This window comes from Anolis sagrei, chromosome 5, assembly GCF_037176765.1.
Source record: "Anolis sagrei isolate rAnoSag1 chromosome 5, rAnoSag1.mat, whole genome shotgun sequence".
Taxonomy (NCBI): Eukaryota; Metazoa; Chordata; class Lepidosauria; order Squamata; family Dactyloidae; genus Anolis; species Anolis sagrei.
Genome location: NC_090025.1, coordinates 65,671,124 through 65,695,776, shown reverse-complemented (window position 1 = coordinate 65,695,776; position 24,653 = coordinate 65,671,124). Strand labels below are relative to the sequence as shown.

The 24,653-nt window shown below is 39.6% G+C and overlaps 1 protein-coding gene across 1 annotated transcript in view; it reads right to left on the bottom strand.

Annotated features, from left to right (window-relative positions):
• Positions 1–24,653, bottom strand: part of WWC2 (WW and C2 domain containing 2) — a 199,287-nt gene that overhangs the window by 115,769 nt on the left and 58,865 nt on the right. Inside the window, exon 2 of the mRNA XM_060778679.2 lies at positions 5,055–5,164. Within this exon, the coding sequence (XP_060634662.2) occupies positions 5,055–5,164 (110 nt within the window). The remainder of the gene's footprint in view (positions 1–5,054; positions 5,165–24,653) is intronic.

Genomic DNA, 24,653 nt, shown 5'->3' with positions numbered 1-24,653 from the left:
AATTGTTTGTTTCTTTCCCAAAAACCAACAGCCAATGGCTCAGGCACTGATTCAGGGACCGTTACTTTGGGCATTGATCCAGAGACCATCACTTTGGTCCCTAAGGCTATATTTCTGAAGAAAGCAATGGAGAACCATCTTTGGGTATTATTTGTGTAAGAAAGCAATATGAAATGTATGAGGAGGCCCTAAGTTAACACGCAGACAAAAGGGAAATCATTCCCATGCTCCATCCAAGCAAATAGACATACTACAGGCATGTAGCCAGGGGGAAGCTTGAGGGACTTCAGCCCCCCCCCCCCGAAATTCTCATGGTGGTCCGTGAGAAGGCCTTACTGGTGCATTATTTAAACTGTTATGTTTATTCATATCATGATCTGATCATCATGCTCAATATATCCCATATGCATGGGGATATTGGGGTAACGATACAAAAGGTTTGCTAGGGTAGACCCTCTTTCACTCAGACTCAGCCCCCCCCCCCCCCCGAATCAAACTCAGCCCCTCCTGAATCAAAATCCTGGCTATAGGCCTGCCATACTATATATATACTCGTACATAAGTCGGGTTTTCCAGCCCTTTTTGGGTTGAAAAAGGCTCCATCAGCTTATAACGGGATCAAGACCCCAACAGTTGTTTCCAGCCATTGCTCACAATACATGATATATTTCTCTCTCCTCTTCCCCTCCCTTAACAGTGTGTTTTCTTTTCCAAACCTCCCTCAATCTGCTTCTCCTCCAAGGCTGGAGTTTGGAAACTCATATTTTTTTAGAAAAGAGAGAGAGGGAAAAAAGTGAATGTTTTGAAAAGGGAAAGGATATATAGGGCTTATAAATATTACAGGGAGAAAATACACACACAAATATAGACATGTCTAGATAAATATAGATATATAAGGCTTGCAAATATTGCAGAGGAAATGCACACACACACAGAGGTGTCTAGATAGATATAAACACGGATATATAGGGCTTGTAAATACTGCAGAAGGGAAATGCACATATATAGAGAGGATTTGCAAACATTGAATGTTTGCTGTTAATATGTTAGAAGCTGGACTGAGTCTCCATGGGGAGACAGGGCGGGATACAAATCTATTATTATTATTATTATTATTATTATTATTATTATGTTATTTTTGATGCCATGTTGTTTTTGTTGACCCTACTTTTCCACTTACAGAGCTAGTTTACTGTTTTTCTTAGAAATACGGTAAATATTCCAAAACATTTAATCTACTGATGCCTCAATTAATGTAATTTTATTTGTATCTATTTTTATTTTGAAATTTACCATTAGCTTCTGCATTTCCCACCCTCGGCTTATATTCAATATGTTTTTTTTCCAGATTTTTTGGTAAAATTAGGTGCCTCGGCTTATATTCGGGTCAGCTTATACTCGAGTATATAGGGTACTTTCATTTCCACTGCAACCAAACTGAATATTCTCCAATAAAACAGATGTGTCCTTGGTTGGGCCTTTTTCTTTTTTTACTTTTTAAAGCTTCACATTAATATGGCTACTTTCCCCAAAATTGCTATTATTAAACTGACTTTTTTAAAGCCTCGAAGTACACATTTCAGACAGTTTCAAGAAGACTGAAATTATCATTACTTTTTAAAAAGGCAGTATCTTAGCAACACAGGAAACAGAGATACTTAAAGAGATGGGGAAACAGTAAGCCATTACCTCAATATTAGCACTCAAATATGTGTGTGTCAAGTCGAAAGTATGCACTTGATCAAATCTAAGCACTTTTTGTAGTCTTTGCCTCTGAATCACTGCATTTTTAGTTCTGACTAACTTTAAATTATATTACATGCTGCTTTTAACTTCACATGGAGAAACGCTTTTATCCCAGGACCAGATGGCTGTTTATCATTACATTTCCTTCTTTGGAAGGGATTAGGTGAGATTTCTACTTGCAATTAGACATCTTGTCATTAAAGCAGTGGCTTTTAAAGCTTTTATATTCAGGGAACCTTTTCCATAGTCAGAAGTGTTTTGACTGATTACATTACTTCTGAGCGTGAAGCACCAACTTAACCGAGAAACCTATACATATTGTGCATGACCCTTGAATTATGTTCTAGAGCAGAGCTTTCCAAACTGTGTGTCATGATACATTAATGCATTGGGCTCAATGTGTAGGTGTGGCATACTCATAAATGACGAATATCCTGGAAATGCACGTTATATCTTACAAACATTTCAAAAATATAAATGACAGGTTTTCATGACATATGTTGTGTCCCCATCCATTTCATTATTACAATTTATATATGTGTCCATATCTCTTATAAGGGGTTGGTTTAGCCTCCGGTTCAATGGTCAAACTGAATGTCTAACAAGTGTGTTCCCATCATGAAATGCTTGGGAAACTGTATTCTAAACTATCCAGACAGGTCATAGGAGGTGCTGGCTTCACCTACTGATCTTTGGTACAACCTAGATTCAGAGAAGTCATTCTGGATCCAGGGAAGTCAATCTACGCTTCTTTTCTGCCTTGGTTAAACCACATCTGGAATACTGTGTCCAATTCTAGGCACCACAATTTAAGGGAGATGTTGACAAGCTGGAATGTGCCCAGAGGACGGAAACTAAAATGATCAAAGGTCTGGAGAACAAGTCCTATGAGGAGTGGTTTGAAGAGCTGGGCATGTTTAGCCTGCAGAAGAGAAGTCTGAGAGAAGACATGATGGCCATGTATAAATATGTGAGGGGGAATCATAGGAAAAAGGGAGCAAGCTTGTTTTCTGCTGACCTGGAAACTAGGACATGGAACAATGGCTTCAAACTACAGGAAAGGAGATTCCACCTGAACATTAGGAAGAACTTCCTAACTGTGAGAGTCGTTCAGCAGTGGAACTCTCTGTCTCTGAGTGTGGTGGAGGCTTCTTCTTTGGAAACTTTTAAACAGAGGCTGGATGGACATCTGTCAGGGTGCTTTGAATGCGATTTTCTTGCTTCTTGGCAGGGGGTTGGACTGGACGGCCCACATGGCCTCTTTCAACTCTAGGTTTTTATGATTCTATGATTCTTGGATAACTTGAGTGAGTACAGTGGGCCTGCTGTATTTTGGGGGATTTGGTTCCGGGACTCCACATGAATACAAAAAAAAGAAACCAGAATGATCATACCACGTATTATTAAATGATGGTGATGTGAATCTATGTTCACATGACAGTATGTTCACATTCATACCACTGCCATTTAATAATTTGGGGCACGGTGATCTGCAGTTGTTTGAAATCATGGATCTGGAACCCATTGATCTAAAGTCCCACCAGTATCTTAATATTCTTAGGTCACAGTGCCGTGCAGAGGAAGTCGGATGACTGTGAACACATTGGCTTTCAGGAAAACCTGTCTCTCCTTACTCATTTTCTTTTGGAGGAGACCCTTATTTGAAAACCACAACATTAACACAAAGAGTCACTTTGGGTCTCATCGTGGAGAGAAAAAGCGGGGTATAAATAAACATACTAATAAGAATAATGAAGAAATGAAAAAAAAGTGTGTCAAGTTCTGCTGCTCAAGTTTCAGCCAAATCAAGTTATTCTGTTCTTTCTCCTGTTCCATCAAATGTCACTGGTGGTTCTTGGGTCTGGAAACTGAGTAAGCTACCTGCCTGGTTGGAGTTGCAGTCCCACTGACAGAGAAGTTACATAGCATATAATCTCGGAGGTTAAGGTTGTCTGAGGAGGCCGTGCTCTTGATTCCACCCACCACCCCTTGCAGACGTGACTGGCAAGGACAAGAGACAGGGCCTTCTCAATGGTGGCCCCTCGATTATGGAACTCCCTCCCCAGGGAAACTAGATCAGCCCCCTCCTTCCTGACCTTCAGGAAGAAAATGAAGACATGGTTGTGGGACCAAACCTTTGGACAGTGATTCCCAGTGCAATAATTATTTCTCAGTGCAATATTAAATAAAGCAATTGACAACTGGAATGGCTCGAGGAATATGCCTTTGGATTATGTGGTTTTAATTAATTGTTTTAATTATGTGGTTTTAAAGTATATGTTGTTTTAATCTATATATGTATGTATGGCATTGAATTGTGCCTTGTTGTGAGCCACCCTGAGTCCCAGAAGGGCAGGATACAAATGCAGTAAATAAATAAAGAAATCAATAGATAAATAAATACTTTTAGGTTCATCTCTGTTAATAGAGTCTAGGTGGATGCTGTGGGTCAGAGTGCTTGGTGCCATGGTCAACTGATCTGCCATTTAGTCTTTCCTGGACTGAGGTAATGAAGCTACTAATTTGTTGGAAATTTTCCAATTAAAGTACTGTAATCTACTCTATATGGGGCTGCCCTTGAAGAGAGCTTGAAGGCTGCAGCTAATGTAAAATGCACAATTCTATTTTAACTTGTTAAAATGGGTAAGATGCTTTCAGGCTGTTTATTCTTTCTGTTTTAAATTGCTTTAATCTAATAAAAATTATTTTAATGTATGTTGTTGTGAGATCTTTAGATGGACACCAGGATACAGTATAAATACAGCATTTCAATAGTAAATACATAAATAAATTTGCACTTCTCCAAGATTTATAAGTGATATGAATTTGGCTAGATCAGAGGGATTGATATTTAATTTCAGCACAAGATTATTATCCAGCATCTCCTGGACTTCAGTTGCCCAACAAAAACAGCAGATTCCTGGGACCAATTCAGACGATTAACTTTTGACAAAAGTGGGGGAAGCGTCCCTTGTATTTATATACCCACACAAATTCGTAACACAGCTTTAAGGTTATCAGACACTCCTGTGTAATTCAGAACTCTGTTTTGAAAACCTCCTTTTAAGTGTCCTTGACAGATAGAGGGATATAAGAGCACTAAAAAAAATGAAGTGGTGGTGGGAAGAAGGAGACGTAGACATCAGTAGCTTTTCTAAGAAAATAATCTAAGGGAATTGCTGTGGGGAATTTCGACTGTCTCATAAGAAATCTTTCCTCTTCAAGTTCTTGTTAAGTGTCTAACAACAGAGTCTAATCTAGCTAAGCCTTCTTATATAATCAATACAGCACTTAGAGAAAACACTTACGGTTTATGTGGTCGATATAGTAGACACCAATCTGAGGATCATATGCATCTTCCCATCCCCATGGTAGCTCATCTCCAACACAGTCTGCAAAGGATAATGGCTTTGTTAACCTAAAAACAAAATCAGAAAGTAATTGAATAAGATTATGGAATTTTCCTCGGCATACACGTGCAGAAAATTAAGCTAATTAATTCAGAAGTATCACTTCAGGCATTATCTAGTTCAACTAATAAGTGAGAAAGGGTTGGTTACGAAATACTGATGAAGGGTGAGATGTTTTTTATAAAAAGCATCATATTTCTGAACAGAATTAGATAAATATTCAGTACATGTCTATTCTCAGACCCAAACCAAAGATAATGATGAATAATTTGGTTTCTCCCAGACTATCCATTACACAGAAAACGTAGGATATGGAGGACATTTTTCCTTTCATCTCTCCACAATATACCCTCCACACTGGCTATCACCTGAGATTCAATAAATTCAGCTTTGATACAAAATACTTGGGAAAGTAACTATGGAAAGGAAAGTGGCATGTGGATATTGGGTCTCTTCTACCTTTGCTGAAAAACACCTTTCCACAAAAGTCAACATTGACACTGAAATACAACACCACCTGAGCTCTGTGAGTGTTTAAGGACCAAGACATTTGTAGGAATACCAAGGTGCTTGTTTATAAAGCTATTGTCCTCCCAACTCTGCTGTATGCTTGCAAAACGTGGACTATCTGTAGATGTCACATGCAATTCCTGGAACGATTCCATCAGTGTTGCCTCCGGAAAATCCTGCAAATCACTTGGGAAGACAGGCAGACAAATGTCAGCATGCTGGAAGAAGCAAAGACCACCAACATTGAAGTGATGGTCCTCCGCCATCAACTCCGCTGGACTGACCACATTGTTCGAATGTCCGATCACTGTCTCCCAAAGCAGTTGCTCTACTCCAAACTCAAGAACGGAAAATGGAATGTTGGAGGACAGGAAAAGAGATTTAAAGATGGGCTCAAAGCCAACCTTAAAAACAACTGGCATAGACATTGAGAACTGGGAAGCCCTGGCCCTTGAATGCTCCAACTGGAGGTCAGCTGTGACCAGCAGTGCTGTAGAATTTGAAGAGGCACGAATGGAGGGTGAAAGAGAGAAACGTGCCAAGAGGAAGGGGCATCAAACCAACCCTGACCGGGACCTCCTTCCACCTGGAAACTGATGCCCTCACTGTGGACCTGCAGGTCAAGAATTGGGCTCCACAGTCACCTATGTACCCACTGCCAGGACACTGAACTTGTAGGACAACCTTACTCGGACAATGAGGGATCGCCTAAATAAGTAAGTGCTGAAAAACAGGGGCCAACAACATGTGATAGAACTAACTCCCAGATGGTAGACTGAACTCCAACATCCATTGCCACTGTGGACCAATGGCTCAAGAGAGCCAATCCACGTTTCAGTCCAACATCATCTGGATGATCACATGCTCCTCACTTTTGCTCAAAAAACTGAACCTCCCCCCCTCCCCCCTTTATCTGCGATTCGGGAAGAAACAGGTTTAAATACATTCGCTTGCCACCATTTCAACTAGCTTGGGCTTTTAAACCTGACATATCAAACTCAAAGCTTTGCCTGTATTAACAATCCTACCAGGAGAATCCATTTAAAAGGCCTTCCTAACCCAAATGTCAAAGAAATAACTTCTTTAGATGTCACCCTGGCTGGAAGAATGTTTAGCACCAAATTCCATGTTTGCCATGATCTGAACATTCAGCAAGAAATCAGCAAATGGGGTATGTCAAAAGGAATCCAGCGCTCGTACTATTATCAAGCTCTTGCCAAAAGGAGGAAATTTGAAAATATCTAGCGAAGTCAGCAATAACGACATCAACGATAATAAATCAGAAAGGGGATGGTAAATCTTGCTTTTTCTAGGTCCTGATAGGTTTGAAAACAATGAAACAATTTGGATACAGTTGCACCTCCATTGACAGGATACGGTAGACACCTCAATTGACAGTAAAGAGAACCGCTTTTCCACAAAAACTGCACAGTTTATGCAGAACACTGGATTTTTTTCAAAAGCTACAAAACTTCTCCTTTGTTTATACAAAAAAACTGATTCAAGGTAATAACACGTGTCTTTTTGTGCAAGGTTAATGGTTTTCACATAGAAAACAGCAACGTTGCACAACAAAATCATGTACCTATTTTCATGCCACTTTGCAGGCTTTTGCACAAAATCTTTTGTATGCAACATTTCTGCTATGCCACATTGCTGTTTTCTGAATAAAAGCAGCAATGTTGCGGAATATGTGCAGGTGTAGATTCAATTCCCTTACTTTCTTTGTCTGCATCATCACATTTGAGTGACATTCCAAACCAGCAAAGGCTGAAGTCGAGATGTCAAACCATCACTGAATTGTGTGTGTAGGACTATAGCATGCAATTTACCTTAATTTTCTATTATAAGTAGTTTTCTGATGTATATAGCAAAAAAGTGGATGAAGCTTTTTTCTCAGAAAGATGTGCCAATTTCTCTGCATAGTAAGAAGATTGAAAATATAAGTACTATATTTCCTGCACTTTCCCCCCATATATATGTCTCTAAAAACAGGATACATTTTAGATTGCAGATGTGTGTGTGTGTATAAACACACACACATACAGAATTCATATTCCGCCCTTCTCACCCAGAAGGGGACTCAGAGCGAATCACAGAACACATATACGGCAAACATTCAATGCCATTATAGACAGAGAAGACAGACAAGTGTACATAGATAGAGGTATATACAGGCTTTCTCATCTTCGGCATCTTGGAAGCTATGCTTGGTTCCAGCCAGTGGGGGGAGGGTGCTGTCGCTCCACTTTCCCTGCCAAAGAGCTTTGTTTGTAAACTTCTTCCTTGATTGAATTGCCAGCATTTTTCTGACATTTCCTTATGGGTGCCGTAAATACCTCCCCGCTTAAGTGATACCTATTTATCTACTCACATTGCTGTTTTCAAAACTCATTGGAGGGAAGGATATTAGAGGCAAAGATGAAGTACTTTGGGCACACGAGAAGACAGGAAAGCTTGGAGAAGACAATGATGCTGGGAAAAATTGAAGGAAAAAGGAAGAGGGGCCAACCAAGGGCAAGATGGATGGATGGTATCCTTGAAGTGACTGGCTTGACTCTGAAGGAGCTTGGGGTGGTGACGGGCAGCAGGGAGCTCTGGCGTGGGCTGGTGCATGAGGTCCCGAAGAGTCAGAAGCGACTGAACAAATAAACTACAAACAACTTAGGCAGAAGCTGGGCTAAAGGCAAGGAGCTCTCTCTGACCCACACTTCGAACTGTCAACCTTTCGGTTGGCAAGATTTACTGCAGCAGGCAGTTAACCTGCTGTGCTAAAGTCTGGCCCTGCTGTGCTAAAGCCTGGTTCTATTAAAGCATTTTCTCTTGGTGGTGTTAGTATGCCCCTTATGACTGATAGTGTCTTAGAATTAAAAATATGGTATTTACGGTAAAGCTGCACAGTGTTTCACAATCTTGTAAAATTATCTAAAAGTGTGCAGATTATATTCTGCAAAATAAAACATTTTCACTATTTGTGGGATCGTTCTTCCATGCTATTTTGCTTCTACTGCATGCTTTTCGAGGGGACAGGAACTCCAAATCCCACCTCAGTTAGGAAAGTGATAAAATAGCCAGTCCATTCCAGATCAGAACGGTATACCCAAGTATACACAAGTTACTTTGAGGGACTGCAGCATAGTGACCCTCCAGTTGGAGGATTTGGGGACTTGTAACCCCTTCAAACAAAAACTTTGCAAACTCCAATCTAACCATATCAATTTCCCCATCAGTTTAAAAACAGCAGAAGCAACTGTCTGCTACCAAGATCTTTACATACCCTCCAATTGTATTTTCTCATTTCTTCTGGAAATGAGTGTAACATCCTTATTTAAACAAATGTATACAAAATCCATAGTTGAAAGTAAGAGCTTTATGTTCTTATGACACCTAAATTGATTGCAACTATACAAGAAAGAGTTCTTGGGTGGGAGTGTAATAGCAAAAAATAAAAATAAAAAAGACAACTGAAAACACCTGCTCAGTACACTGAAGCAGTGAAAAGGAGGTGGAAATAAGTATTAGGAATTATTGGGAAATAAATTGAAAAATAAAAATAGAAAGTGTCATAATGCCTTGATATAGATGTGTGATAATATCATGCATACTAAGAATGTGATTTCTGCTCTCCCCATCTCAGGGAAAATATCACAAAGCTGTGAAAGGTCCAAAATTGAAATGAAATAATAAAATGTTTCTCTAAGAATGAAATGCTAAAGTTAGAGGCAAAGAGAGCAGTGATTTGAGTGTTGGATCAGAGTCTGGAATATTGTGTTATTGTGCCGGGTTGAAAAACAGGTAACATATTGGCCATCATTCATACTTCACAAGTCATATGTTAGGCCACATCACTTTATATTATTTTTCATTCAAGAATAGTAACATGGTAAAATAATCCCTATGGTGGCACAGCAGGTTAAACTGCTGAGCTGCTGAATTTACTGACCGAAAGGTTGGCTGTTCGAATTTGAGGAGCGGGGTAAGCTCCCGCAGTTAGCCCCAGCTTCTACCAACCTGGCAGTTCAAAAATATGCAAATATGAATAGGTGTCGCCTTGGGGGGAGGGAGAGGTAACAGCACTCCATGCAGTCATGCTGGCCACATGAACTCGGAGTTCTCTAGGATAACGCTGGCTCTTTGGTATAGAAATGTAGATGAGCACCACCACCACCACCACCCCCCCCCCCCCCAGAGTCGGACACAACTAGACTTAATGTCAGGGAAAACCTTTACCTTTTACCTAACATGGGTAAAAATCATCCTAATATGCTCAGTGTCTTTCTTCCCTCTTCTGTGCTGGTCTTCCTCGCTTTTTATCTCACTACTCATTCAGTCTATACTAACTTAACCTGCATGGCTAACACCCCAATGACATTTCTCTTCTTCTCTCCCAATCTCGCCTTCTCATTTGTCTAATTTCCCTTTCCCTCTGCTAACTGTCCATCCCATTTTCATCTAGGACCACAAGTTTCTCATTTCCTCTCTTTTAGGATTCCACATTCTAAGAAAGAAAGGGGTGGGGATGAGAAAGTAGGGGATTTAGATGGCAATGTCTGCATATTATGTAAATTATTTGCTTATTATGCAAAGCATGTGGAAGTTTGTGTAAAGGCTGACCTTCATACACATAGAACTCATTTCCCATTCTATATGTTTTATAAATAGAAAAACACATGGATTACAGAAATACAATTGCATGCAGTGCAGAGAGTATACAACCTGTAGTCCAAGGTGTCATCTACATCTCAAATGACCCCTTCTCTTTACTACCAGTAACTGTGGGGAATAACCAATGAAAAATGTGGGAAATGGTTTTCCTCCTTCAACTCCTACCCCCATAAAATGGACTACCCTTGTTTGTTTAGGCCCTGTTTTGGAGTTCACCCGGATTATGGAATAGTACCCAAATAAGCACACTTATTTAAACAGATATATTACTGTAAACAATGAAATGGTGTATTTATTTCTTAAAACAAAAATCTCCCATGCTGAAATATTACACCTGAAGTTGTTTTCAAATTGAAAAAAGCAACAAGGAAAATAAGAAGGCAGTTGTCATCTAAAACATGAAGCATTTCAAATACAGGTTGAGCACCCCTTACACAGAATGCCACAATCTGAAATACTTCAAAATCCACAACTGTCCATTGGATGGCTGAGATACTAACATCTTCACTTTCTGATTCATCAATGGAAAGAAACGTTTTCATGTTCAAAATTATTAAAAATATTGTATGAAATTAACTTCAGGTTATGTGCATAAAGTATACACAAAGCATAAGGAGATTTTGTGTTTAGACTTATGTCCCATCTTCAATGTATCTCATTATGTACTTGTATACAAATACAGCTATTCCAAAACTTGAAAGAAAATGCAAAATCTAAAACACTTCTTGTCCCATGCATTGTGAGTAAAGGATACTCAACCTGTATAGGACACAATTATCAATTGACTGAACCATCACCTAAAAAAAGAAAGCCTGGACAAAATGGAACTACCGTATATAATCGAATGTAACCCGACCCGAATATAAGTGGAGGCATCTAATTTTACCACAAAAAATGGGAAAACATATTGACTCAACTATAAGCCGAGGGTGGGAAATGCAACAGCTACCAGTAAAATAAAAATAGATACCAATAAAATCCCATTAATTGAGGCATCAGTAAGTTTGTTTTTGAATATTTGAATATTTATAGAAAACTAGCTGTACCCTGCCACGCGTTCCTGTGGCCCACCTTACCTCCCTCTTTCTCTCCTTCTTTCCCTCATTCCCTTTTCTTCTTTCCTTCTCTCCTTCCTTCCTTCTCTTCCTCTTTCCTTCTTCCTTTTTTCCCTTCCCTTTCTCTTTCTTCCTTCTCTGCCTCTTTCCTTTCTTCCTTCCTTCGGTTTTTGTTTCCATTCTTCCTTTTTTCTGTCCTTCCTTCCCCCCTCTTTCTTTCTTTCTCTTCTTCCTTCGCTCATCTTTCCTTCCTTTTCTTTCCTTATCTCCTTCCTTCTTTCTCTACCCATTTCTTTCCATCCCTCTTCATTTCCTCTTTCTCTCTTTTCTTCCTTCTCTACCTCTTTCCTTCTTTCCTTCACTCTTTGCTTCCATGTTTCCTTCTCTGTTTCCTTCCTTCCTTCAATGTTTTTCCTCTTCCTTGATTGGGCCCGCCGCGGGGAAGGAAGGGGGCGTGTCTTACCAGAGGGGGGTGGGAGGAGGGAAGGATTGAGTGAGGGAGGGAAGGGTTGGGGGGCAAAGGAAGGGGGCGTGTCTTACCGGAGGGGGGTGGGAGGAGGGAAAGATTGAGTGAGGGAGGGAAGGGGTGGGGGGCGAAGGAAGGGGGCGTGTCTTACCAGAGGGGGGTGGGAGGAGGGAAGGATTGAGTGAGGAAGGGAAGGGGTGGGGCAAAGGAAGGGGGCGTGTCTTACCAGACGGGGGTGGGAGGAGGGAAGGATGGAGTCAGGGAGGGAAGGGGTGGGGGGTGAAGGAAGGGGGCGTGTCACGTGGGAGGGGTAAGATGAAGGAGGGGGAGGAGGGATGGTTTTGACAGGGAGGGCTTGGAGGCGGCGTGGGCGGGGTAAGATGAAGGAGGGGGAGGAGGGATGGTTTTGACAGGGCGGGAAGTGGCGCGGCGGGGCTTTGAGTGGGTGGGGCGGGGCTTGGAGGCGGCGTGGGCGGGGTAAGATGAAGGAGGGGGAGGAGGGATGGTTCTGACAAGGCGGGAAGGGGGGCGGCGGGGCTTGGAGTGGGCGGGGCTTCCTTGGAGGCGGCGTGTTGTGGCGGGATCGTGTGGGGCGGCTGGGTGCCATTGCGCATGCTCAGTTGTTTTGTCGTTTTGTGAGTGTGTTGTTGTGTTGTTTTTTATTTTGATTCGATATGTTTGTACCTTGTGGGTTGAGGTATGTGCATGGGAATTTTGGTTAATTTTCGTTGGGGGGGGGGTTTAGAGTTTTGCTGTCCCGTTGGACGCCCCTTACAGATTTATAGATATAGATTTTCATTTAGGATAAGACTGTCAAACTCTGACTAAACCATTATTCTAACCTCCTTCAATGTAAATGTGCTTACGTAGCCTACCAATATTAATAAAGAGGGTAAAATAATAGATGTAAAAATAATAATAGAGTAAAATAATAGAAATGTCATAATAAAAGTAATAATAGAGTAAAATAATAAATGTAATAAAAGCAATAATAAATAGAGTAAAATAATAAATGTGATAATACTAACAACAACAACAACAACAACAACAACAGAGTAAAATAATAAATAACCTTGACTTGAGTATAAGATGAAGAGGGCTTTCTCAGCCTTAAAAAGGGCTGAAAATCCCGGCTTATACTTGAGTATATACAGTAATTTTTGATAGGGGAACTGTAATGCCATTCATGTTTTTAACTAACTTTATGAGATATTCATTCAACATTCAGTCTCTATATTTATATACCTGTGTAGTACTTCTTATCAGATCTTCTAGAAAGGAACTAATTTTAGCTGTCTTAGTTAATAACTAACATGGCTGTCTTGGATTAATGCTTGACATTCAGGATACAAATGGGTTTTCTACTTCAGATTTATGAAGAAGTTGGAGCCAAATCCTGTAAGGATTTTATGATCATTTTATTGTGAGAGAGGGTGGGAGACATACAAACAGGAAGAGAGACTCATAATACATTTAGTCCATTGGTCACACATTGCCCATCCCTGTGCTGGCTCTCTCCTCCGCATCTGAATATATTGATATTTCCTTGTCTGTCTCACCCATCCTGTCTACTGATGTCAGCTGTCAGTTAAAAGAACTTACAGGTCCACTTTCCTAATAATAATATAGTGATTCCAGACATGAAAGCCTTCGACAACACAGCTAATAATATTGTTTGGTACCACCAGACTCAGAATTTCTCATTCGCAAAAGGGCAGTGTTAATTGTTGTGATGGGTTTCTAATAAGCAGGAATTTGTTTGTAGACTTAAATATTAGGATTTCTGATGGAAATGGACTTCTTTTTTAAATTTTAAAATTAAATGATCCTTTTTTGACAATGTGTTTAAAACAAAACAAGAGGAAGAGAAGGAAATTCAAATTTGTTCCTGAAGTTGTGATTTAAGCTATTTTTAAAACACAAAACTGCATATGCTTAGTTTATTTTTTTTTTTTAAAAATGTTGACTAGTGGTTCGCAAGAACTAAAATATGGTCTGCGGCCTCACCATTACTACACCATTGCAACTAAAGCAACTGGTCTCATAAAACACTCTTAGAGTGCCGAGGCTTATTAAATATAGTTTTCTGTGGGCGAGCAGATGGCAACTACTGGATGGCATATGTTCTGTATCAGAAACTAGAGCTGATGTGGTCTACCCAATGCAATTTTCTGAATCAGCGCCCCAAATAACAAAACCAAATCTAAAGTTGACCAAAACCTGATTCGTAATGTTGGAGAGTGGTCCCTGATCAAAGTGGTCCCTGGTCAAAAAAGGTTGGTAACCACTGATGTTGACAAAATGTCGTGTTGGTTTGCTCAAATTTGTCAGGCAGATAGAAGCAAGGCTGCAAAGTGTAAATATTCAGGAATTTGCCGTAAAACACATTTTGTTATTTCAATGGTTGTCTGAATTGAAGGAAACAATTAGAGAAATTATTCTGTTGACCTCTTTCCTTTGAGAAATGTCAGTATGGTTTAAAGGTCTTATCTCTCTCTCTCTCTCTTGTAATTTTATCACAAAGGGAAAATACAACTGAATCACACTCTGGATCTGGATGAGACCTCACAAATTGTCTCTCTTTTCAAGAGAGGAATGCCATGCACTGTCAGGAAGATCTCCTGTACATCAGAATGCATTGTAGTCAGGTTTGCCTAGTTATTTTCCTGTGTGGAATGAAAAAGGAAATGGAAAGAAAGCGCACCACCATTTCTGCAAGGAATTTTTTCACAGAAAATAAATGAACAAAGACTAATGGGAAAAGCAACCCAATTCTTCATGCTTTGCCCTGAAAACCTCTGCGTAAATAGCTTTTCCTGTGGAATATTTTTTGATCTAGGACATTGGTGCAAGTTTATACACACCATATGTTCATACATTCCCCCTCATCACCCCCCCCCCCCATGCAAATTCAGCTTTCAAAGCTCTTTATTCATTCATTCGTCCATCCATATCTCACCTTTCTCCCACAAATGGGACTTAGATGCTTACAATAAAAATAGTACAAATACCCAGGAGTGGAAGCACTTGCTCAACTGAAATAGGTCTACCCAGTAAACTATTTTCAATTAAATGAAAAGAAAGTTCCCTGGTGGAATATCTGTAACGTGCCTTCATGTAGGATGCTGAAAATTCAACACCAGAGCAACCTAGACAGATGGTAATATTTAAAAGACTTTGACTTGATGCATTTTTATTGATTGTATGACGATGTATCTTTATTGTGTTGTGACCCAACTCAAGCCATAAGGAGAAGCAGGTAATAAATATTGTTGTTGTGTTGTTGGTGGTGTTGTTGTTGTTGTTGGGAAAGAAGAGCCCACCACCCTTTTGATACCACTGTCAAGCAACTTTTATTTTGAAGATGTCTCTCCTACCTAGACCTCACTACCTCTGAGGATGCTTGCCATAGATGCAGGCGAAATGTCAGGAGAGAATGCCTCTAGACCATGGCCATATAGCCCGAAAAAACCTACAACCCACTGTCTCTCCTTATGTTCAAATGAAATTTATTCTCCTTTTTACACTTTTATGTGGCAACCCTGCACATATTTGTTAAAACATCCATTGTATTATATACCTGAAACCACAAATACTAGTGAACCTGGTGACCATGTAGTTTCAAGTAGCAAAATTCTTTAAAAATCAAAAAGTGGACAAGGCCAAAAGGAATACACAACCTCCTTTTCACCAACAGTATGTCATCTAGTAAGTGCACTTTTATTCTAACTGTACACACCTTGTTTTTTCAGCTGTTCCTTGTAGGATGTATTTTTCTTGATTATATTTGTGATTTTCTCTGAATTGGTTCCAAGTTGTCTACATTGTTATTCATCATTATTAATACATGTACCTCCCAAATTTCCATGTGTTCATACGTAGTTCTCAACTTCTTCTCTCTTCTTACAAGATCCTCCTGAGTTAGGTCAGGCTGACAGAGGGAAATTGGCTCAAAGTTACCCAGTGGGGACCAGAACCTGGATCTCCAAAGTCTCAATCCAACACTTACTATTATACCACACTGGCTCTTCTTTCATGACGTATAGTTTCCAGAAGTGACTCAAAACTCCAGCTGAGATTAGCTAGTGTGAAATGAAATGAAATCGTGACTTCTTAAGATGTGGAAACCATTTTTCTATAATACAATGTTAAGATCCCACTTGCTTTTTTGGGATCACAGTGGGAAGAAGTTTAATAGACATGTACCTCCCAGAATTAAGTTCTCAACCAAAAGTAGAATACAAACAGAAAGTGGTGGTCATGACCTTTACAGTACTACACAACTTCGGTTCAAACTATTTCAAAAACAATATTTCCTTATATGACCCTTGCCGAGCTTTAAGAAGATCTACATGTGCGGGCTTTCTCTTGGTTTCACCGCCATCGCAGTCATTCCTGGTAAGAACACAGAAGAGAGTCTTCTTGGTAGATACTCCCAAGCTGAGCAACTCCCTGCTGTTTCGACTGGCAGATAAAGATCCTTGAATTTACAGAGGTAGAGTTTTAATGGGCAAGGGAGTGTTGTGTTTCTATTTTATTGTATTTTAACATAGTTTTTAAAACTGCTTTAAACTTGTATTTTTAATTTGCATTTTCTAAATTAGAAGTTTGGTTTAACTGTGCTTTAACTTTTGTACTGAGCATTATTTTTAGTTGTTTGGTGTTTTTAAAGGGTTGTGGATTCCATACCAATTACATTACATAACTGAATAAAACAAACCCTGTATACTCCAGAAAGAAACAAGTTGTTGCTTTGTCTCTGAATTTCATTTTCTACCCAGTCTAGTTGATGGTGCTGTCAACTAACCTGCAACATTATTAGCATTTGACAAAGTACTGTGTTGTCAAATGTTTGGTTGAAACAAATCACAGTCGCAGCATTCCTTCAATCCACCAAGCTAATAAATCTAAGTAAGAGGTCAATTTTCTGGATTTATTTTTGAAGACTTCTATTAATCACTACATTATTAGATATTATAAACTAATAAACAGAAACAAACTAAAGCAGTCGATAGTTCCCAGTCGATAGACAGCCAGTGTTCTAGGACAGCCGCACCAGGAGCTCCAGCTTATCTTGCTCTTTGTTGATTGCTGCATGTATTTTAAAGTTCTATGCCTTTGCAGTTAGATGGCTTTCCTTACTTTGCAGTTATTGGGTCAATTACTTGTCAATTATTATTAGGTTCCCTAGTCCCGCCCCCTTTTTGGGCTTTGGAGGGAAGTGAGCCATTTTGTTAGTTAGTCTAAGCTAGGTTAACCAATGTATAGGATGTGTGTAACTTCCCCTGTACAAAGGCTTCAACATTTAAGAATCTCCAGGGAAACAACGACAGGGAAGCATTCCCACAGCTTTAAGCAATCCAGGGAAGAACAGCTTTAAGAACTCCACGAAAAAAGCCTTAAAGACTACAGAACTCCAGCTGGAGAACATCCACTGCCTTACTGGTAGGTCCACTCGGTGTCCGAGAAGCAGTTCGGCCCGGTAGCGGAGCACGCATCAGCGAGGGTTGGATTTTAGTCAGCCTGGGAGAAGTTAAAAAGGGGAATTTTCCTTTAAAGAAAAGTTATTGAAGATAGTGCCTGTCCCCTCTGGACAAGATTGAGAGAACCAATAGACTATCAAGAAAGCCTTGAAGTTCCTGTTTGATTTCATTAATAAAAGACTTTGTTGTGTTTCTCAAGCCATCTGAAGATTCTTTTGTAAAGGAAGCCCCTGAGAACTTCTCCTTGGGCCCCCTGGCTTCCCACTGGGCAAAGGTTACACATCCTATTTTAAAGCCAACTAAATACAGGCCCGGCGGCGGCAGAACAGCCAGTATTATTGTACTTTTTATTTTAAAACTAATTTTAAAATCAATTTACTGTGTTCTTATATGTAATTACTGTATGTATTATTTATATGTAATGGCATCGAATTGTGCCGGATGTAAGCCACCCTGAGCGCCCCCCCCCCCCGGGTTGAGCAGGGCGGGATAAAAATGTTTTAAATAAATAAAAAAATAATCCTATGTTCTTCCTCTTAAAAAGTGAGATAACATGTGCTCATCTTTGGCCTTGCCTCCAGTCCTTCAAATGCCACTTTACTCTGTTATGATTTTAATTTTCATTCAACAATAACCCATGTTTTCTTGGGGGGGGAAATGAATTAAAAATTTAAAAAATATATTTGGCTTTGCATATTCCCCAGAATTTCTCAGAGATAGCAGAAAAATTTAGAGTATAGACATATCACATTTAATAAAACCTCTGACGAAGGCTCTTTTGTTGGGGATTTTATTAATTCTGGTATGCCTATGCCTTGTCTAGCTGGAAGTGTTATTTTGTTGGTTTGTTACACCACAGGCACTGGGGAAATGGTAAAAGAGAGATGAAGAAACACATGTCTGTGTTGCAGCCATGTGCCTGCAATAAAAAAGTAGAATAAAGGACACATGTATGCTCTGAGTGATTTGAAAGTATGTGCCTACGTACAACAGGTAAGGTAAACAGCTGCCTTCAGAATCACTTTCTGAGAATAAGAGAACAAAAGAAGAAAGAAAAGGGGAAAATAGATTATCCTGCCTCACAGCAATCCTGGCATGTTGAATAATCCATAGATTTTACTAAGAAAATTGAAATCATAATAAAAGTGAAGACTATTGAAAGAAAAGAAATCACGTCAGGATGCACTTTGGAAGAAACTTTCAGTTTGTTTCTAGGAGAGTCAAAACGTTTTTGTTTTCTTATTCAAGGATTACCAACCTAATGGTTTTATTTCACATGTGCAAAAAGTTTGCTGAAGCATGTTGAACTGCTCTTCTGTTTTGTAGTTTGAACATATCCCTATTTTATCCATGTTACTTCTACCTATGATACCAAAGTTTCCATTAAGGAGGCAAAACAGAGAAACACACCAGCTTTATTAATTGAAGTCTACCTGTACAATTGGTCCATGAGGTCACGAAGAGTCGGAAACGACTAGACGAATGAACAACAACAACCTGTACAACACGGCCCCTGATATCTGCAGAGGATCTACAGGCTTTGTATGGCAACATGAAGTCATGGTTCGGGGCCCTTCTTCATGATCGTTCCCTGCCTCTGGAACTCCCTCCCAAATGAACTGCCCCTTCCCACTTCTCCTTTAAGAAGCTGTTAAAAACTTACTTGTGTACTCAAGCATAAGCAGAGGAGGAGGATTAGCACTCTTGTCTAAATTTGACTCAGCTCATGGAGACTTACCTTCGTCCGGATGGCCTATTGTTAACAGTTTGAAATGTTTTAAATGGGTTAATTACTTCTGACCATTATTAGAGCCATTAGAAAATGTTTCCAATTATTTTATCTGCATATTTAAATTTCTCACTTGTTATTTTGAGTTGCTTTATAAGTATATCCTGATGTTGTTTATTTGACTGTTCATTATTTGAAGTACTTTATTATGTTTTTAGACATTGAATGTTTGCCAATCTTTTGTTGTTCACAGCCCTGAGTCCCTTTTGGGAGATAGGGCGGTATAGAAATAAAATTTTATTATTATTTATTATTAAGGTTAAAAGAGAACCCTACTGAAATGGAGAACTTCCAGACTAAGTATACACAGAGTCACACTGGATGACCTATAAAATGCCTAGAGAGGACATATGTTGGGTGTGCATAAATGAAACTGTGGATAATAATGTAGCTGGTATGGTACTCTAAAATGCAAGTCACCAGGCTGTTAAAATTAATTTAAGGTAGCAATGTATTTTCTCAACTCCTTCTTATCAATCTTGCTATCACTATTAACCCTCCAGAAACGACAGCCTAGTTGCTCTGCTTTCCATCTGTGCGTAAAGCTTCATGCCTCATTTAAAATTCAAATTTTCTAGTGTCATCTTACAACTTTAATTGTTCAATCACCATTTTTGTAAGGTTGATTGTTTGTTTTTAACTTGACAGCAGGGTTTGTCTTGCCAATACACATTATTACTCTTCAGTACTCGCCAATCAGTCTGCCAGCACTCAAACCTGAAGCCCATACTTCTTTTAAGGCCTCTTGAAATGCTTCACAAATTGGGATACCACGTTCTCACTGAACTTGCCTTAGTAATTGTTTACTTACATACCAAACAAACAATCCTAACTGAATACTATTTGAAATAGTTGGTGACTGCATTCTCAAAAATTAGAAAAATGGTTTAAGCGTCCAACTTCAAAAATTAGAAACCAGCTGGAAGGCCCAAATAATCTTCATTGCATAATGCTTGTGTAATATTAATTACAAGCAATACATGAAATAAAATAACCAATAACATTGACAAACATTGGGCTTGGAAGGCTGAGTGGGAAATCACACCTTCCTTGACAGTTTCTCAGGCCTCACTGAGAAGTAAGAATGTACCGTCCGTAATGCAAAACACACTGTTCTGCTCTTTCACACAATGGACTCAATTGATAGCATCAAATGAGCGAAGTGGCATGAAATACTGGAGCTCACTTAACTCTGAAATGTATCACAAGTAAAACATTTGGACAATTATCTCACAGAACTGGATCAGAAACACTACTTATCTCTCACTTTTCTTCATGGCCAACTCCAACTTCTTTACTAGGCGATGCATATCCCATCAAAAACCAAAGTGGTGCAAGCACACAACATGTGCAAGTACACAACTTACCTGTTATTTCAAGAGGATGGTTCCATTTTGCATGCACATTCTAAAAAGTCTGGGTTCAAATTCTTCATCATCTCATGGACTAGTGCCTCGGGCTGATTATACACTGCCCTACATCCGAGGAGTTGATTCCAGATTATTTGTTTTGAACTGGATTATATGAGTTTACACTGCCTGATAATCCAGGATAAGAAGACAATCTGGGATTAGATCTTGGGATATAGGGAAGTGTAGAAGGAGCCTCAGACAATTGACAGTCAATAAAATGATCTGAACCCAGTCTATATTCCCATCTACTCCAATATGTGCAACTGCTCTTGCTTGTGTTCATTCCTGAACATGAAGACGTTTGCCTATTCCTGAAATGCATAGTGAAGAAACATGGCTGAATTTGCAGAATTTGTTGGTTTAGAAGTATTTGGATAACCATAACTGAAATTCAGATGGGGATTTGCTTCCTCCCCCTTACAATATTGTGCAAAGGACCATGTTAATTGATGAAAATAAACAAATTGTAAGATGGAAACAATAGGAGGTGAGTGGGCATTGGGAGGAAATAAATTAAGAAAGTAAATAACGAGCTCATTATCAGAATATATCTAACAACAAAATATGGGCATAAGACCACCTAACTGGGATTTGATTCGTCTGAGAATATTCTCCTTTATGAGGAGGCTTAGAAAAATTATGTAATAAGAATGCAGAAAGTCTTCTCCGACATTCAAAAGACTTCCAAATGAAAGCAAGCAGTTGTAAAATAGTTTTGCTTTACCTCCTAGGGTTCCTTATAACAGTGTGAAGCAACTTTAATTAGGATGAACACTCTGAGAAGAAATGTGCGATCAGCTTCAGCCATTTCCTCACCTTGTTTTGCACAAAGAAGCCCTAAAACGTTAAATCCTTCCTTTATTTCCAATTATTGCTGTAGTTAGGAGGTCAAAGAACAGCACGCCTGATGGTCCAACCAGGTCAGAGAACAGCATGGCTAATGGCCCAACCAGAAGAAGTCTATTTGGTCAAAGTTTGGCCCCAGCAATTGGGAAAAACAAACGAATTGAAATACATTAAGAGTCACCAGTGCCCAGTTGCTCCTGAATCACAAAATCCATATGAGCTTAAATAGGTAAACATGTAAAGAAACAGGGGGACATATGCTGACAATAAGAAGGCAAGGCATATTGTCTAAATATAAAGTCTGAGTATGCCCTTTAAAAAGTCCAAAATTCTTCTACTATGTCATCACCTTCAGAGCAAGATACAATAGGATACTACCAAATAGAAGGATCCAAATACTACAAATTGAAAGTTTTTAGTTAATTAATATCTATAAAACATCTGGCAAGACAGACTCGCCATTTTCAGTTAGAACTCATGATATGTTATTACTATGAGATGCTTTTCCAATGCATTTTAATGGAAGTAGGAGAAGGAAAGCAAACACATCTTGTCCCCTTCCTTTCATATAAAATTTCTCCTTGAGAGCTCATCCAATAGACCAGATTAATAGTAGCCTCTAAAGAGGATGAAAAAGGTAGATACCTTAATTGTCTTGAATTGGTCAATACAAGGTTACTGATTCAAATTGCTTATAAAGAGAATTAAATCTATTCTCTGTCAACCACTATTAACCATAACAGATACAAGATAATTCTCCCTTATCCAGAAATCCGAAATCTGTAATGCTCCAAAATCCAAAACTTTTTGTCTCCAGACACCCAGTCTTCCAGTCCAGAGCAAATGAGAAATACTCACCAGGGGATTTGGGGGGGGGGGGGGGGGAAATGGACAGTTTTCTCCCTCCTTTCCTGACTACTTTGCTAAAGGGCAGAAAGTGTGCTTGCAACCTGGGAAGCATCTTGGAAATCTGCTTTAACTCTCTTTGCCCACATTCCTTCCTCACTATGTATATATAAAAACAGGTATTCCAAAATCCAGAAAATATCTGAAATCTATAAAACCTGTGGTCCCACACATTTTGGATAAGGAAGACTTAAACTGTAAATAAAAACCCCATATACAATGGTAGCATATCCGTGAATGTCAAGCGCTAGGATCAGGTAACAGCGCAGGCTTCACTGATTTCCTGTTCTGCATTTCTGATCATATATGACTGGCCACTATTAAAAATAAATAGAAATCAATAGACCATGAGCGAGGCACTTTTTAAGCTTTTTACATTTGAACCACCTCATCAAATCACTTGTGGTGAACATTAAGGCTGCATTCCTATAAGCATGTTCCTGGAACTGAAAGCGATTTCTCTAATTCATCAAGAATGCCAATATATAGATCATGGCAACATATTATTATTATTATTATTATTATTATTATTATTTTATTCTATATCCCACCACCATCTCCCCAAAGGGACTCGGGCAGCTTACACATGGCACAAGATGCCTAAAAACAGAACTTAAAAGCAGTATAAAATACAATTGAATAAAACATATAAGCATATAAAACAACAACTTAAGACTCAATTAAAACAGCACTCATCAACCAATGTCAAGCTACTATAAACATGGCCAGGCTATAAACAATAGGACAAGGGAATGGGATAAGTGAAGCTGTAATCATGGAACGAGGGTATGGGATGAAGTGCAAGGCTGCGTAACTATTGCATAGAACAACTAGGAACTAGGATTTCTCAAAAGCTTATTTGAACAGCCAGATCTTCAGGTCCCTACGAAAGGAAGACAGTGTGGGGGCCTGCCCAATCTCCCTGGGGAGGGCACTCCAAAGTTGAGGAGCCACCACCGAGAAGGCCCTCTCCCTCAACCACACATACCACGCTTGTGACGGTGGCAGGACTGAGAGGAGGGCCTCCCCAGCAGACCTTTGAGCTCGTGCCTGTTCATGGGGAAGGGGGGTGTGGTCACAAGGATAAGCAGGACTTGACAACCAGGAAATGTGAGGACAGCATCAATTATGTTTTGTATTCTCAGAAATCCATGAGGATGTCCTATGTTCCGGTATACAGCGGAAAGGCCATCAAACTGTAAGCAGCTTGGTTGGTTGGCTGGCAGGTCAGCTCATTTATTCTTCACCACATTAAAACTACTTGACTTTGGTTGTTTTCTACCCACCCAACCTGTGTTCCTGTGGCCCTCTCTAGAAGATTGCTTCATTAGCTGTATCATGCTGCTGATACTGATTCCCACATCGTAACGAACTTTGGGCATGGGGGCACAAACTGCAATAGCAGACTGAGCCCATGTACCTATCATTTTCAATTTTAAGCATCATCTTGAGGGCCTTGGGATCTATGTTGAGTCTTTATCCTAAAGGAGGGGTGAATCAACTTTGTGATGTACATAGCTGATTTGGGTTAACACAGGTCACTTAACATACCCTTGAACCACATTAACAAAAGTTACAGGTTGTTCTGAATTCCCCCCCCCCCCCGAGAATCCAAAGAAACCACAACTTTGGGCCAGAGTAAGCAGTTGAGCCAGTTTCAAGATGTTTACACAGCCATCGTGCATTCCTCAGGCTCAGGCGGCCCAAGGACAATAGATGGCAGTCACTGTCCCTCTCTTGTTCTCATAGTAGTAATGATCATTGGGCACAACATAGATAATGTCTACCATTCGTCACCTGACGTGACATGTGCTGGGAAATAAGGGCAAATGGACAAGGAGGAAAAAGAGGGAGCAAATCCTTCTCTCTCTCCTCCCACTTTGCTTGGGCTCTCCAGTTGATGTTACAATAAGCGGATTTCAGTCAGGCCCAATGCAAAAGACACAATAACATTGCACATAGGCAAGAGGGAAAAGAACAGAAAACTTTACTCTTGTCAGCGGAGTTAAACATAAATTTGCAGTGTTGCATACAAAATCAAACAGTGCAACAAACTTACATAGACCTTGTAAGTAATACAGAATAAGGCTTCTTCATCTTCAAATGAGAAAGCAGTACAAATAGCTGAGCAAAATGCCTGTGCTCCTCAGAGTTCAATCTATTGCAGCACAGAGCATAAAAACATAAAGCATGAGCATTGGCTCCTCAAAGCAAAGCTAAACTGTATTCTAAAACACGTACAGTTATACCCCACTGGGTGTGGTCCAAACTTACTTGCTGACTTACAGTAGCAGCTGCACACAATGACCAGCAGTATAAGGTTTTGTGTAACACACACACACACACACACACGATCCTGTTATGA